This window comes from Sceloporus undulatus, chromosome 7 (assembly GCF_019175285.1).
Source record: "Sceloporus undulatus isolate JIND9_A2432 ecotype Alabama chromosome 7, SceUnd_v1.1, whole genome shotgun sequence".
In the NCBI taxonomy this organism is placed as follows: Eukaryota; Metazoa; Chordata; class Lepidosauria; order Squamata; family Phrynosomatidae; genus Sceloporus; species Sceloporus undulatus.
Genome location: NC_056528.1, coordinates 23,060,358 through 23,076,452, shown reverse-complemented (window position 1 = coordinate 23,076,452; position 16,095 = coordinate 23,060,358). Strand labels below are relative to the sequence as shown.

Below are 16,095 nucleotides of genomic sequence, written 5' to 3'. Positions count from 1 at the left end.
CTCGTCTCGTCCAGCGCCTCCTCCAGAGGCCCCCATCGCCTGCCCCCTCCCTCCCTCCCTCCCTCTGCTGCCCCTCCCTAACTCTCCCCCTCCTCTTACCAGGGTCTCCAGGGCCCCTGCCTGCCTCCCCTCCTCCTCCTGAGGCCCCATCCCCCCTCCCTCCCTCCCTCCCTTGGGTCGTCCTTGTGCCTGAGGCAGATGGCCTGGGTCCTGTCTCCTTCCTCCCCCCGCCATGGGTCCCCCGGGGGTTGTCCGGTCTGGGAGCTGGCAGTGGCGGAGGCACTGGGGCCCCAGGAGGAGGAAGAGGAGGGCCTGGGCCTGGGCCACCTGCGGTCCCTGTGCCTGCGGGGGTCTTCGGGGCCCCGGGAGGCCTGCAGCCGGCTCCACATTCTCTACCGGCGGTGGCTGCAACCGGAGCGTCGGAGCAAAGCCCAGATGCTGGACCTGGTGGTGCTGGAGCAGCTGCTGGCCCTCCTTCCGTCCCGAGAGATGGAGGCCTGGGTGCGGGAGTGTGGGGCCGAGAGCAGTGCCCAGGCTGTGGCCCTGGCAGAGGGCTTCCTGCTCAGCTGTGCCCAGGCCAGCAATGGCAAGGATGGCGATAGGGCCCCCGAGGCCCTCCTGGTGGGTCTGGAGGAGGAGGAGGAGGAGGAAGGGCAGGGCGGCCACCCTGACCCCCAGGGCCCTTCCCTCAACCTCTCTTGCCTTTCAGGTGCCAGGGAAAGGGGTGCCAGAGGAGCCTCCGCCAGACGTGGGACTGTGGCAGGAAACTGGGGGAGGCTGCTGCGCCGTCCCAGGTGAGGAGCGCCAGCGGAGTGGCTCCATGATACTTTTTAAGAGCCCTGGAAGAGGCAACCCTATCAGAATGGTCTGGAGGTACTGCCCTTGCACTTAGGTCTGGGCACTTCAGGAACGAAAGACAAGATGAGGCAATTCCCAAGATGCAAGTTACCTAAATAGGAACCTTAGATGCTTGCGCTTTCTTGGTTGGACCCATGTTAGAAAGTGGGGTTTTCAGGAGCCCATCCCAAACATTTCTGGGGCTGAAAAGGAGGTACAGCCTCGGTTAGCTGGACCAAGGAAGCTCAGCCAAGCCACCAGGAACCAAAACCTCTTCTACTCCTTTTCCTAGCTAATCACTCCAGCCCTTCATGGATTTGTGCCAGAGAGGGTACGGAGGCTGCAGACTCACCAGGCCAGGTGAGGGGAGGCCTGGATGCCCCCGACCCACATGCCTCCTTGGCCTGAAAGGGTTGCCTGGCCTCCCCTTTTGCTTTGCGCAGAGTTGCTTCTCCGCAGCTCAGGGGGGCCAGACGGAGGTTGTGTTTTGCCTCCAACTCTTCTTCTTGTTGTTGCTCCAGTGTCCAGTGGCCTTTGAGGAGGTGGAAGTGCGCTTCACAGAGGAGGAGTGGGCACTGCTGGACCCAGACCAGAGGACCCTGCAGTGGGAGGTCATGGTCGAGAACTACGGGAACCTGGCCTCGCTGGGTAAGAACCTGGCTGCCGCCTCCTCCTCCGGCTCCTTTTGGGAGGCTATGCCCCACAGCCCCCAAATGGCAGCAGCAGCAGCACACAGGGCTGAAGAAGCAAATAGTTGTTTAAAGCAGGCCCAAGAGATTAGCAGCTCAGGCCAAAAGGCTGTTTACTTTTGGAACCGGAGGGACTCCCAAGAGAGACTGGGCCAGTTTCTCTCCAAGGAGGGCAGCCTGCTCTCGAGCCACAGGGCTCTTTCAGTGGCTGCGAGCTGCTCTCTCTTCCCGTCTTTGCACGTGCCAGAAAGGGAGCATGAAGGGCTGGGAAGATAAAGACACCCCACTGAAGTGGCCAAGGGGATGATTTTCTGCAGGGGTGAGGGGTGTCCACTTTCTAACCCTGGAATGCTCCACAAGAGCGGATGCCTGTGAAGAGGAGCATCCTTTTTTGTAAGCCCCAGAGAGGCTGCCTTGTCATTCAGCCAGCAGCCATTCTTCCTCGTTCCAAGGTGCTCACTTTATCTCCTGCAGGCAATGCCACGGGCAACAAGGGAGAATATGAACCACCAAGGAGTGAGGCTGGAGTGCGGGAGGAGTCCACTTGTTCTGGAGGCACCCACCATCCGGGGATTTCCACTCAGGAGGAGCACCAGGAAAGGAGCAGAAGGCAGGTGTCCCCTTCTGCTGCTGCCTGTGCCAGGAGCCCTGTGGCCCCAGTGGATGGCCGAAGGCCCATGAGGGTCCCCAAGGAGGAGGCTGTGCTGAGCTGTTCAGAGTGCGGAAAGCACTTCAACCGGCGTTACAGCCTGACACGGCACCAGAGAGTCCACACAGGGGAGAAGTGGTGGCTGTGCCCGGTCTGCGGGAAGAGCTTCAGCCAGAGGTACCACCTGACGCGGCACCAGCGGATCCACACAGCCGAGGAGTGGTGGCTCTGCTCAGTCTGCGGGAAGGGCTTCCGCTGCAGCAACAGCCGTGTGCGGCACGAGAGGATCCACACGGGGGAGAAGCCTTTCCAGTGCTCCGAATGCGGGAGGCGCTTCAGTGAGAGCTCCACTTTGTATAAGCACCAGCGGGTGCACACGGGGGAGAAGCCCTACAAGTGTGTCGAGTGCGGGAAGACCTTTCGCCAGAAGATTAACTTGACCCGGCACCGCACTGTCCACACAGGAGAGCGGCCATACCCCTGTCCTGAGTGCGGGAAGAGGTTCAGCCAGAAGGTCAGCCTGACGCTGCACCACACCATCCACACAGGGGAGAAGCCCTACAAGTGTGTTGAGTGCGGGAAGAGCTTCACTCAGAGGATAAACCTGGCCTCCCACCAAAGGACCCACACGGGGGAGAAGCCCTATCAGTGTCCCGAGTGCGGGAAGAGCTTTAGTCGCAGCAACAGCCTTGCCGACCATTTGAAACACCACAGGAGCATCTGCCACATGGAGCTGCTCTCGCAGGAGGTGCCTTAGGGCAAGAGAAGTGGAGGGAGCTCCTGCTGTGAAGGCAAGGGATTTGCCACATAGAAGGAGCTGAACCCAGGTTCTTCAGACACATCCTTGCAAGGAAAACCTTGGAGACTTTGATGGGTTGCTCATCCCGGAGGACTTGATTAACTTGCAATGGCAGCTGGCTGTTGGCGCAGGAGCTTTTGGGGAGGAGGAGGAGGAAGAGTCCCCAGAGGAAGGAAAGGCTTATGGGACACTGCTGTCCCCATAGACTTGGGAGCCACTTTGAACTCCCCTCTCCACCAGTGTCCAGAGTGGCTCCATTCTTTTCCAGCATCTTCCATCCCCCAGAAGCATTGGCAGCTAGCCCTGGGCAAGTGTCCTGGAAGGTGTTGATACCTCCCTGTGGGCTGAGAAGTGCATTGGCCAGCGTTAGAAGAGCCGCATTGTAGCAGGAACAGACCCCCAGGATCTCCCGTTGAGGGCCACCTGTTTCTAAGGGTACCTCCAGTGGGCCCCACAGAGGCCGATCAGGCAAGAGGGATGGTGGCTATTATCCCCTCTCTGGTGCCCTCCAGAGCTGCCTGCCTCTGATCTTGGAATGTGCATCTCTCCTGTTGCTGTCATGGCTACCAGCTGATAGTAGACTTTGTCTTTGTGAACTTTGCTTTCCCAAGATCTAAGGAAAATCAATCATCCCAAAAAAGAGGACATATCTGAGTGGGAAGATGGGGTTAAAGGGTTCCTCCTCAACATCCTGTCTATTCTGTAATGTACTTTTTTCTATATTTTCTATTGTTTTTTTTACTCTCAATTGTCAGGTGATAATTATAATAAATGGCATTCATTAAAAAGCAAAACTTAAAGTGTATTTGATGTATGGAAATTTCAACCTGCAGCCATGCAAAGGAACCGATATATATTTGCACCCCTCTTTCCCTTCAGCGGTTGGCCTTATGGAGCAGTAAGTGCCTCCAGGCAGAGACCTGTCTGTATTTGTTCCTGGAAGGCGGGCCTTTTGCTCAGAGAAAGTGTGCCAGAAACATGGCAGCAGGAGGAAGTGGCGGCAGTAGCTTTCCAGCCATGTCACAAGGGGTGCTTTGATTGTGAGTTCCTGCATGGAAGAATGGAGTTGGACTAGGTGACCCTTGGAGGTCTCTGCTTGGGAGGGGCAGCCCTGCTTGGCTGGGAGGAATAGAGCAGGTTGCCTCCAATCCCTGGGGTACTTGCTATCAAAATTAAGTTTACTTGTATGCTAAACAACCACAAGAAATTTGATTCGCTAAAGAATCCTCTTTAGCTGTGGCCTGCCAGAATATCTATGTATCCATATCTATGATGCTTTACTTAACAGAACACCTGTGGAAGAAATAAAGCACACTTGATGTAAAATTAATTGTTTTGTTTTTATTGACATTCTGAGCACTTGCGATGTCAGAAAGGGTTTGGACTAAATGGCATTTCAGAGATCCTTCCAATTCTAGGGTGTTCTACGAAAGTAATTTGTGGGTGAAATATTAATTTTAATTTATTATTTAGTTTGTTGGTGCATGCAACATTTATTTCATTATTTACTTAATTGGAGGGTGAAATATTTCTTTCATTTATTACAGTATTTAGTTATATTTTTTATTATTTCCTTAGTTGGTGGGTGCAACATTTATTTCATTTATTATTTACTTAGTTGGTGGCAGCAACTTTATTATTTCCACAGTCGGTAGTTACAAAATACGTTGCACCCAGCAACTAAGGAAAAAATAAACTAAACGGTGCACCCATTCTGGAAATCCCCAGCATCCTCCAGGGCCAGGGCCATGTGGGTTGGTTGGTTGGTGATGGGAATTCTAGTCCTCCAAAACTAAGTCTCGCTAAGGGTGCCAGAACCCCATTCTGTATGAATCCCTATTGTCCTGGGGCGCCCTCTAGCGGCAGCAAAGGTTCTTCCCTACCTGGCTGTCTCTCTGGCGTCCTCCTGTGGCTGCTGTGAGGAGGAGCAGGCAAGGCTTCACGCAAAAGTTGTCTCGCAATTCCGACCTCAACTGCTTTTGCGCTCATTGGCCTGTTACAGACTGCCAAAATAAAGCTGCTTCGGGTCTCTTTGGAGGTATGCTATTTAAATGATGCATGGGTCCTAAGAATCCGGAGGTCGCGCCAAAGCCACACTCCATTCCTAAGCACTGGAGTGCAGCTTTGGTGCAGCTTCCGGATTCTTAGGGTGCATGCATCATTTAAACAGCATACCTCCAAAGAGACCTGAAGCAGCTTTGCCATTGTCTCGCAATTCCGCCCTCAAGTGCATTTGCGCTCTCCTTCCTGGCTCTCTCGGGCGCCCTCCTGTGGCTCAAGTGGCGCACTTTGGCCCCTTCATGATTATTATTATTATTATTGTCCTGGGGCGCCCTCTGGTGGCGGAAAGGGAGCATTGCTGGCCATTCTCGGGCTCATTATTTCTGGCTCCTGGGTTTGGGAGACTCAGGGCTGGCATTTTTGGGTCCAGATTTACAATAATAATAATGAGGCAGGGGAGCCAAAGGCTTTAGTCCTGGGCATCCTGAAGGGGTCCCTGCTGCCCTGGATACCAAACTGGAACACATGCCCTTTGGGACTACAGCTCCCAAAAGAGCCTCAGGATGGAAGGCCCCAAGCTCTGCTTTTGTTTCCATGAGGCCAAGACAGAGAGGAACCCCCTGGATCCCCAAATCCATGGATGCTATGGGATATTATTATTATATCCTGTCCACACCAGTTTCCAGATTTTCTGGACTGGGAGGTGATGGGGGGCCTGTCCCAATCATCTGTTTACCTCCTCAGCATATGTTCATCCATGTATTTATTTATTTATTTATTTAGGTGTTTATACAAATAAATGTAAAACTTGGTTCTACCAAGCAGTGACTTCCATCATAAATTTATCTATCAGGGTTATACCTAAATACATTTTGGCCACCAGTGACCCAGTGAGAATTTAAAACGTCGCTTGATTTGTAGTCCGAACATAAAACCAAATTAAATGGTAGGGTTTATTTTTACATAGTGCCAAAGTGGTATGATTAAGATCAAATACTTCTATAAGTTCACCAGTTTCTTAAATGTGTAAATTTAGGGGCTTCTTTCCCCCTAGAGCTAAATTTGTGTTATTTGTAAACTTGTTTGTTGTAACCATCATGAGGTAGGTAATTAAACAATCAATACAGACAGGATAAGGGCTTACTTGGGTGGGTACCAAAGTCTCTGGTGAAGATACCCTGAGACGTAGCCATACTCTGTTATGGCAACTTAAAAACTAACCAGTTTATTACGCAGCAACATTTCAATTGATGGAGGGGACCAGGGAAGGCCACAGCTGTTTTGAGGGAAGGAAACCAAGCTGTTGCTAGCCTTTGGCTACTGGGGAAAGGTGGGCTGCTGTTGGGGTGGGATCTGGAACCAGAGAGACCTGAGCTCCTGGGACTGTGTTTGGCTTGCCCCTCAGCAATTACTTCTAAGGGTGTCCTTGTGCCAGCAGCTCCCGCCCGGTGACTCTTTGCCCGGCACACAATGGAGACCCGCTTTGCCTACTGAGCCCAGATGGAGGGGATTAAAACGTTTAACGTTAATGTGATTTCATGATACCTAAAAATCTTAATAAGCGTATTTAATCGAGACTCTCTGAAATTTCCCTGTTTTTAATAATCTTTATTTGCAAAATAGTTTAATCATATTTTATATCTTTAGTTGGAAAGCGAGCTGCTAAAAGCCTCTGCGGTCCGTACAAGTTTAGCCATTTTTATGTTGACCGCTCCCTAGTGCCAAGTCCTGCTGGCCGGCCACAGCGGGAGTGCTCCTCCGCCCTTCTTTCCTTCCTCTGCCCAGGAGAAGGGCAGATGGAGGCTGATGGAGGGTGGCTCACCTGCCCTTGTTTTGGCTGAATGGCCAGAGAATAACCCGCCGGGGCCTTAGGCACAGGTGCCCCCCCAGGTTCTACCAAGGGAGCCTGAGTTGAGAGGAGAGAGAGGCTTGGATGGCAAGCAAAAGCCCACCTTTGACGGAGGCCCCGGAATCACTGCCTGGCAGACGCTCTGCCTGGCGAAGGTGCAGAGAGGAAGAGAAGAACTCCACTGCCATCCTGGAGCCATGTTTATTAGCAGTCAGGGTGGGCAACTAAGGCCCAGTTCCTTCCAGGGAAGCCAAAGCCTCCTGCCCCGTGTGTCCCCACTAGACGGGGGTCCCCTGGGGAGTCCCTGCTCCCCCTCCAGCGGTCTTCTGCTGCTGCTGCTGCTGCTGCCGGAGGCCCTGGAGGAGCTGGTTGGCCAGTGTCCCCTGTCCGTCTCGGCGGGGCACAGGGAGCGGCGGGAGGGGGTTCCCCTTGAGCTCCACCACAGCCATCGGTGCCCGGTCCAGGTTCTCCCGGTTGGGGAGGCGGAAGAGGCGGGTGTAGTTGCCCTGGTGGGCCTGGAAGCGGGGCGCCAGCACCCGGAAGAGCTTGTGGATCAGGTCCTTCTCCTGCAGAGGAAGGAAGGAAAGCCAGGTAAGGGGACCTCAGCAGAGTGGGGCAGGGGGGGTTAGGAGCCCAGGGACACCCTCCTCACCGTCAGCCAGAAGTCGGCAATGCGCATGGCTTTCGGGTCCGCATCCCCGCGCTTGGCCACATCGATCAGCTGTCAGGAAGGAGAAGCACTAGGAGTCAGTGGGAGGTGGGGCAAGGGGAGGGGCCAAGGGAAGAGCCCCGCCCACAGACACCCACTGGCCAGAGCTCACCTGCTCAGGAGAGCCTCAGCACCAATGGCCCGCCCATTCCCACTCGGCCCCGCCCCCTCAGATAATGTGAAAGGCGGGGCCAGAGGAAAAGCCCCGCCCACAGAGACGCCCATTGGCCAGGGAAAGGACCCAAGAGGACAGCTCAGCACCAATGGGTATCATTGGCTGACAGGGGGAGCCCCGCCCATTCCCCTTGACACCGCCCCTCAGCTCACGTGAGAGGAGGTCCCAAGGAAAGAGCCCCGCCCAGAGGCCCCCATTGGCCGGAGTGAGGCCCCGCCCCATATCATTGGCCCCGCCCCCTTGCTCACGTGCTCGGCGTAGGCGCGCATCTCGTCGGCGCGCGCGCGGGGGGCCTCGATCCTTTCGTGGCGCACGAGGCCGGTGACTAGGTTGCGGAGGAGGTCGAGGCGCGAGCGGGGGCCGAGGCCAAAGCGCCGCTGGGTCCGGCCGTGAGAGATCAGCAGCGCCGTCCCGAGATGCATGGCGACGGAGACGACGAGGACGACGCAGGCCTCCCTGCCCCGCCGACACTTCCGCTTCCGCCCGTGACGTCACGCGACTGTAAAGACATCGGCCCCACCCTCCGGAAGTGGCCCAGTGAGGCCCGTTTCCCGGCCCCGCCTTTCTCTTCTCCCTCCGGACGAAAGCGGGTCTCCCTTCCTTCCTTCAGAAATGGCGGCCCCTGACATGACTTTTTAAAATGGACTTCTTTGTACCGATGGTTCCAATATATATAGTGAATTACATATATTTACATATGAAATATAATTTTAATAATATATAATACACGTAAGATTATTATTATTGTTATTATAATCCTAGACTCCTAGAGTTGGGAGAGACCCCAAGAAGGGCCCTGATCCAGGCCAGCCTCCTTCTGCCATGCAGGAACTCTCCGTCAAAGCTTCCCATTGACAGATGGCCATCCAGCCTCTGCTTAAAGGCCTCCAGGGCTCCAGATCTGCAGCACAACGCTCAAACCTCTGCGCCTCGGTGGCTCCTCCCCCTTAGAGTGGGCTGGGCAGGAGGCGTGGCTATGCAGATGAAGGGGCTTGACCCGCGGGGCTGTTGGGAAACATATGCCAGGCCCCCTTTTCTCTGTGTGAAAGTTCGCTCGTGGCCGAAAGGAAGGAGATCTTCGCAGAAGAGGTGAGTCCCCACAACAAACTCCAACTCCCAGGATTCCATAGCCTTGAGCCAGGGCAATTAAAGCGGCGCCAAACCGGGTTATTGCTCCAGTGTGGATGCAGCCTATCTTTAAAGGGTTTCGGCCCAGGGCGGATGGGAGGGGGCCTGGGGCTTGTAAGGGCTGGAATGTATTAGTAACCGCAGCGCTGCCCTAATTACTGCTGGCCACGCAGGGATGGCGGAGTCGGTCCTGCAGAGCGGCTACTTCCACCCGGTGCTCCGGGCCTGGCAGGCCTCCGCCGCCTCCTTCGACGCCGCCCACCTCGTCTACCCGGTCTTCGTCACGTGAGTACGCCTCGGCGGCAGGCCTTCGCTGGGGCTGGCTTGGCCTCGGCTTCCTGGGGCTCCCCTGGGAAGAGGAGGAAGAGGAAGCGGCTGCCCTTCACCGCCCTCCCCCCCCCCCTCCCTCCCTGCGGCCTCTCCCTGACGGCCCCCTTCCTGGCTCCCTTCTCCTTCCAGGGACAGTCCGGATGCCGTGGAGCCCGTCGCCAGCCTCCCCGGCCAAGCAAGGTGAGCCCAGAACGACGGGGGACTGGGGAAGCGGCCTCCCCGAACACAACTGGGCGCTCAGCTGGGGCTCTCTCTTCTGGATTTGGCCCCCCCTTCCTTCCTTCCTTCCTTCCTCTCCCTCCTCCGTTCCGTCCCTCCCCTTCCCCCTTCGTTCTGTTCTCTCTTTCTCTCTCCTCCCCCCTCCCGCCTCTCTTTTCCTTCCTTCTGTTCTCTCTCGGTCTCCCTCCCTTCCCTCCCTTCCTTCTGTTCTTCCTTTCTTCCATTTCTTCTGTTCTCTTTCTCTCTCTCTCTCTTCCCTTCTTTCCTTCCTTGCAAAGCCAGAGACGGAGCATGGGGCCAGTGAGGGAGCCCTCTCCTGGCACCCAGAGATGGGGGTTGGGGGCCCTATTTGGTTCTCCCAACAGCTCCAGAGCTCTGGGGCACAGTCCAATGACGTGGCAGTTCCGAGTGGTCCTGGCCTCTGCGGTGCCCACTCCTTTGCCCGCCTGCCCTGTCCTGTTTCCTTGTGGGCACAGCCTGTGTCCCTGAGGAGGGCAGCACCAGGAGAGGAGAGGGTGCCCTCTGGTGGCGCTGAGAGAGAGAGAGAGAGAGGAGACAGCTGTTTGACAGTGGGAAACACTCCTTCCTCAGAGAGCAGTGGAATCTCCTTCCTTGGAGGTCTTTAAGCAGAGGTTGGATGGCCATCTGTCAGGGATGCTTTGACTGAGAGTTCCTGCATGGCAGGAGGGGGTTGGACTGGATGGTCCTTGCCGTCTCTTCCAACTCTAGGATTCTATGGGGCAAGAGGGGCTCAGTGAGAAAGTCCAAGCCCCACAGCCTGGCCCTGATCTGGGCCATAGCAGAGACATGGGCGGTCTCTTAAGGAGTGTTGTGGGGAGAAAGTATGGAGAGCTGCCTTTGCCCCACGCCGTGGGAGGATCCTCCACCTCTGCCTCTCTGGGCCCTAGAGATAAGGGCTTCCTCATGAGGAGGATCCCTCTCCCCAGGGCCCTGCGCCTTCTCCCTCCAGCAGGGAGATAAAAATGCTTTGTTGCATTTTGGAGGTGAGCGATAAAGGCCTCTGCCCCTTGCATCTGTATGGGGGGGGGGGGGGGTGAGAGGTGTGCCTGTCACTCCTGTCTTTCTCCAGGCTGGTGGGGTGGGGCAAAGGTGCGAAGGGACCAGTTCTTTCTGCTCCATCCACATCAGCCTTGTTTCCCTAGTGGTCCCTTTCTCAGCTGGTTCTTAGGGGAGCCTTTAAGGCACTGGTTCCCAAACTGTGCTCTTTAAAGGATTTTGGACTTCAGCTCCCAGAATCCTAGACTATTAGCCAACATGGCTGAGGCTTCTGGGAGCTGAAGTCCAAAATCTCTTTTGGCACCACTGTTTTAAGGAGAGGGAGGGGATGGTCGGTTGATGGCTCTGTTCAGGGAAGCCTCCAGCAGCAGCATCTCCCTGAATCCTAGTTGCTAGGAAGCAAAGGGGGGCGGGGGAGGAAGCATTGGTGGGCTGGTGTCAGCTGTTCATCCTGAAGGCCACCAAGACATCTGACCAGTTGAACCATTGGCCCAGTCTTGGAAGGTGGCGCTGATGCTCTTGTCTCTTAGCTGTTGTAGCCAGAGACAGTGTACCTCTGACTATCAGATACGGCAGGTCATCTCTCAGGAGGTAGGGGTGGGGGGTGCTTGAGTTGTAGGTCCCTGCATGACATGGGGCCAGAGTAGGTGGCCCCTCTTGTGGTCCCTTCCTCCTCTAAGAGATTTTGGGATAAAGCCCCTCTCTGCTTTGCTTATGGACTGTCTTTCTCCACCACCACCACCCCCAACCAGGCATGGCATCAACAGGCTGGAGGAGCTGCTGCGTCCCCTGGTGGCTGATGGGCTGAAGTGTATCTTGCTGTTTGGGGTCCCCAGCAAGGCTGTCAAGGTGGGGATAAAGTGGGAAGGGATGCTCCCTGCCCCAATGTTGCAGCTCTGTGGCCCTAAGGGCTCTTGCTTGGCTTTTGCCTGGCTGTATGGGGGACTGTGAGGTCAACAAGGTGTCTGCTTTCTTTTTCTCTCTATGTCCCTCTGGCAGGACGAGTGTGGCTCTGTCGCTGATGCCAAAGACACACCTGTGATCCAGGCCATAAAAACTGTCCGCTCCTTGTTTCCTGAGCTGCTGATCGCTTGTGACGTCTGCCTGTGCCCATACACCTCTCACGGCCACTGTGGTAAGGAGGGCTGCGGAGCATAAATCAGGAATGATAGACTCAGTGTAGCATGGGAGGGGGTGGGAGGTGGGTCACAGTTCTTTCAAGGACTCTAGAGCTTGACCTCCTTGCGTCCCATGGCAGTCATGGTCCAGATTGGGCACCTCACCCTGGCTACTTCCTTGGAGGCCCAGGTGCTCCTGCTGCTCCATTAGGAGCTTTATTTATTTTTTACTAAAGGAGTGCCTTAACAGCCCTGGGCTTTTCAGTGGCAACAGAAACATTGCTTGTTCCAGAAGGGCACAACTGAAACTCTGGAAGGGTGGGCAAGTGGAGTCCACGTGGGGAGAAAAGAGGGAAACAATGTTTGGAAATTCCCCCCTCTAAAGGCAGGGGACCATTGGATTTCCTCACAATCCGACTTCTCATTTTTATTTTTATTTTACCTTCCCAGGCATCCTGCGGTCTGATGGCACCCTCCAGAATGAGGCCAGTTGTCACAGGCTGGCTGAGGTGGCGCTGGCCTACGCCAAGGCAGGTGAGAGATGTACCGTGGCTCTGCCACCCCCACCCAGTCCCCCTGGAAGGCTGGGGAGAATCTGCAGAAGGAGGGCTCCCTATCACCACTTACTGTCACAAGATGGAATTAGAGGAAGCAGTCCAGAAATTGATTAACAGTAATGGCAGTAATAGAATAATTCTGTTTCATGTGATGAAAATAAGCAGGTGGGCAGCACCTTCAGTGCAGAAGGGCTTTATCTTCCTACCACAAGAGGTGACAGTGCTAATGACAAGCCAAATAGTTTTCCAGTAAGACCTGACTCAGCAGCCATTGACCAGGGTCAGAGACATCTTTCCTTTGGCAAATGGTTGCAGGGAGTTAGTCTCTGGGTGGATGAGAGGCCTGTGGACTTCGCTCCCCATTTTTAGAGAGCCCCTCCTTAGGTGCCAGGACAGAGGGATCCACCCTGGGATCGCTGCAGTGCCAGTAGGTGGTTGGGGCTGAGAGGCTACCTGGGAGTTATAAGGAATGACACCCTCACACAGCCTTCCTGTGGCACCATGGGGCCTGGACATTCCATGCTCATCTTCTTTCTCCTCCTCCAGGGTGCCACATTGTGGCTCCATCAGACATGATGGATGGCCGCATCAGAGCAATTAAGGAGGCCTTGCTCTCTAATGACCTGGGCAACAAGGTAGGTGCTGGCAGGCATTGGGAGCCTTTCTCTCCCCACCCCTGGCAGACCTTCACCTTCCCTTTACAGCAGGACCAACATGCTGTCCCCAGCCTGGGAGCTCCCTTAGTCACTGGATAAAGGGTAGTCCATTTCTGCAGCCAGCCATCCATGATTCCTGTGTCAAGGAGGGTGGGCTGAGGCTGCTGGGCCCTCCTCTCCCCAAGCTGGTGCTTTGGTGCCCGTGGAGTGTCCTTTTCCTTTGGGCTGAGGTTGCCCTAGTGACTTCCTTCCTCTCATTGTCACTTCTTGCGAGGGGGACACTGGTGGATCCTTTCCAGTCAGGAGGGAGGGTTGCTGACATTATGAGGGGAGGCTTTCTGCAGACTTTTAGAGCAACCTGCCTGGCAGATCTAGCGAGCCCTTTAGGGCCCATGGGCAGCCTGGCACTCCTCCTCACCTTCTTTTTGCCTCTGCAGGTTTCGGTCATGAGTTACAGTGCCAAGTTTGCTTCCTGCTTTTACGGCCCTTTCCGGTAAGGGTGCTCTTTGTGGTCTTTGAAGAGTTCACGGTGCAATGGGCAGGGGAAGGGTGTTATCTCCACGTAGCTTAGTGGGGCAAAAAGAGTAATAGCAAGGGTGTAGTGGCTCTTCTTTCCTTCCTCCTGAGGACAATCAGATGCCATGGGGACATGTGGAGGGCAGGGAGCACAGTGGGACATAGACCTGTCCTGTTGTCTGTAGGGACGCAGCCTTGTCCAAGCCTGCTTTTGGAGACCGGCGGTGTTACCAGCTCCCTCCGGGATCTCGGGGGCTTGCTCTACGGGCAGTGGTGAGTGGCATGATATTAGCCTGCCCTGGCCTGGTACCGTTGGCCCCATTGGAAGAGGGCTCCCTTCTTGACCTGAAAGGGAGGCCTGTTCCTCTCCTAATGCTGTTCCCATCATCCTCTTACCTGAGGAGGGGGGAGAAGCTATGAAAATCCCCCCCAAGAGAGAGAGAGAGATCCTCTTAAGGAATTTAGTGTTTCTGGAACGGGGGATTATGGCTGAACCTGCTGCCTGGGGGTCGCTGCTATGGCTCTGGCAGTATCCACTGGGCCTTTTTCTAATTACTCCTGAGCTGGGGCCAGTTCTTCAGAGAGCAAGGCCCGTCCTTGGAAAGAAGTCTCTGCTCTGGCTGGAACAGGCCTTTGCAGCTCCCAACCCTCCATGACTTCTGCTCCAAGACTCCTGACACCAATCCCTATGATTGCCATGGGAAGAGATGCACTGCTCTGGGTCTAGTGCCAGATAAGGTGGTCCATTGGTTCTGGCTACGCATGGGCACTGTCAGCTCCTGGTGTTGCTGCCTGAATGTGCATCTGCAGCTCCCTGAGACCTTAAAATCAGCTGGACTCTTTTGAGCTGATCAGTGGGGAAAGTGACCTAATGAAGGCTTGCCCAAGCCAGCATTTGGACCGCCCCTCACTTGCTAACTCTGTCCACCTGCAGATGGGTGGGCTGGGAAACTAGAAGCATGGTGAGCACCTCAGACTGGGTTTCTCCACAGCCAGGAAGGAATATTTCCCATGCCATTCTCAGGGGGTGGCTAGTCTGGCTTGCACTTACAAAATGCTTCTGATTTTCTTTCTATGTTGTGTGAGAGGAGAGTTAATGCAAATAGATGGCATTTAAAATTTCTCTGAACTGCCTTGAGAGGAGTTTACTGCCCTGGTGCACTTAGCCACTTGGAGAGCTTGCGCTCTCAGTCAGATAGAACCTGGGCCGGACACGGCTGGGGCAGGGGGGCCGCTGTTTCCAGTGGCCTGTTTCTCACCTCCTTGCAGGACCGGGATGTGAGGGAGGGAGCAGACCTGCTGATGGTGAAGCCCGGGATGCCTTACCTGGACCTCGTGCGGGAAGTAAAGAACAGAGTAAGGAGCCCTCCCCCCCAGAAGTAATGCACATGATGCTGAGCCCATGCAGCAGCTCAGCAGAATCAGGGAGGGGAAAAGAATCCTGGCTGAACTCACATCTCTCTCCTCTCTCTGTTTTCCCAGCATCCCAATCATCCGCTGGCCATCTACCATGTCTCTGGGGAGTTTGCCATGCTCTGGCATGGAGCACAGGCTGGGGCCTTTGACCTGAAGGCTGTGGTGATGGAGACCTTGGCTGGGTTCAGGAGAGCAGGTGAGAGAGGAGGAACACAGTTGTGTTGGGGTTGCTTGGGGCTGCGATGCCACATGGACCCAGGAGAGGTTTCTGTTCGTTCCGGGTCCAAGTGCCCAGAAGGGTGCTTCTGGGCACTTGGAGGTGCTGTTTTCAAAGTTCTACACAAACTGCTCAGGACATTCTAGTCCATTAAAGCCTCAGAAGCCACAGTGCAGGAAGTGGCAGGGGGGAGATAAAGAATAGCAAAGGTAATGGGAAGGGTTGGAAGGAATTGGGAAGCAAGAGAAAGTTCTCTGGCACTTGTGCAAAAAATTGAGGAGATGAGCAACAAAGAGGAAGTGCAGGTTCTTGGTTGGTTTGTTTAAATAAGAGGCTGTTCTCTCTCTTGCAGGGGCGGACATCCTCATCACGTACTATGTGCCGCAGCTGCTGCGGTGGTTGAAGGAGGACCAGCTGGGTGCGAGCCACTTGGCATCCGCTCGGGAACAGCAAGAATAAGCACAAGAAAACGGCTAGGAAGGGTGTCCCCCCCACTTGGCCCCAACTTAAGCTACACACAGAGAGATGCATCCACCCACCCTTTAAAGGCCCAGCAGGGCCCATTTCTGCCCAGGTTCAGAGCTGCCTCCTTCCGCTTTCTCAGCTGGGTCACTGCTTTTAAGTATTTTTGGCCAGCCAGGAGCTGCTGGAATCTTTGCCTGCAGGCCGCTCAGCTACATCAGCATCAGGTAGCCTCTGAGTGGCTCATGCACCACAAGTCCCCTGCCCTGGTGGGTGTGCAGACAGGGTTAGGCCCCTTAACTCCAGGTGTCAGACCAGTCTGGGGCCTTCTTTTCATGGGCCCAATGAGGGGGGGGAGTTTTATTTGGGGCCTGTATTTGCTCTATTGCTGAGAGCGTCTCAGACAGTAGCCCTGCTCAGCTCAGGCCTTTGCTGCGAAGGGCTCCCTCTCCAAACAGAAGATAAGTCTGAAAGGTGGCATGAGAACTCTTGTCCCTTTGCTGTATTTTTTAGTGGGAAGTATGCAGAAATATTTTTATAGGTTTAAAAATGCTGGCCAGGAAAATAAAAAAGGATGTGGGAATGAATGAAACAAGAATCTTATTTTTTTAACAGGTGGGATCTTTTGGAATGGGCTTGGTCTTTGTTTTAAAGCCAAAGGGAGACTAGCAGGTGCCAGGCGCCTGGAGCCTTTGACAGGGCCAACTGGTGTGTGTGTTTGAGGCAGGAGCATCCCAGTTTATACTCTCCA

At 54.9% G+C, this 16,095-nt stretch overlaps 3 protein-coding genes across 5 annotated transcripts; 2 read left to right on the top strand and 1 right to left on the bottom strand.

Moving 5' to 3' along the window:
- The first annotated feature begins 120 nt into the window (after positions 1-120).
- Positions 121-4,313, top strand: LOC121937131 (zinc finger protein 397-like). 2 transcript variants are annotated; one of them, XM_042480059.1, is made up of 6 exons: positions 121-621; positions 710-794; positions 1,130-1,197; positions 1,359-1,485; positions 2,001-2,949; positions 2,990-4,313. In XM_042480059.1, exons 1-5 carry the CDS (start codon positions 199-201, stop codon positions 2,930-2,932), a joined length of 1,635 nt encoding a protein of 544 aa, XP_042335993.1. In that variant the 5' UTR covers positions 121-198; the 3' UTR covers positions 2,933-2,949; positions 2,990-4,313. The 2 variants fall into 2 exon arrangements, with proteins under 2 accessions (XP_042335993.1, XP_042335992.1); XM_042480058.1 differs by having other exon boundaries at positions 122-621; positions 2,001-4,312.
- A 2,254-nt stretch (positions 4,314-6,567) lies between these two features.
- MRPL17 (mitochondrial ribosomal protein L17) lies at positions 6,568-8,220 on the bottom strand. Its single transcript, XM_042479053.1, has 3 exons — positions 7,957-8,220; positions 7,477-7,545; positions 6,568-7,390 (listed from the first exon to the last, which is right to left on the bottom strand). Exons 1-3 carry the CDS (start codon positions 8,128-8,130, stop codon positions 7,103-7,105), a joined length of 531 nt encoding a protein of 176 aa, XP_042334987.1. The 5' UTR covers positions 8,131-8,220; the 3' UTR covers positions 6,568-7,102.
- Positions 8,221-8,639: 419 nt separating this feature from the next.
- Positions 8,640-15,936, top strand: ALAD (aminolevulinate dehydratase). Of its 2 annotated transcripts, none has more exons than XM_042479050.1 (12): positions 8,640-8,797; positions 9,010-9,121; positions 9,296-9,346; positions 11,155-11,251; positions 11,402-11,537; positions 11,971-12,054; positions 12,624-12,712; positions 13,171-13,226; positions 13,435-13,522; positions 14,519-14,605; positions 14,732-14,861; positions 15,235-15,936. In XM_042479050.1, the coding sequence occupies exons 2-12, from the start codon at positions 9,012-9,014 to the stop codon at positions 15,339-15,341; spliced, it is 1,035 nt and encodes a 344-aa protein (XP_042334984.1). In that variant the 5' UTR covers positions 8,640-8,797; positions 9,010-9,011; the 3' UTR covers positions 15,342-15,936. The 2 variants fall into 2 exon arrangements, with proteins under 2 accessions (XP_042334984.1, XP_042334986.1); XM_042479052.1 differs by having other exon boundaries at positions 8,686-8,796; positions 9,006-9,121.
- The last annotated feature ends 159 nt before the right edge of the window (positions 15,937-16,095 follow it).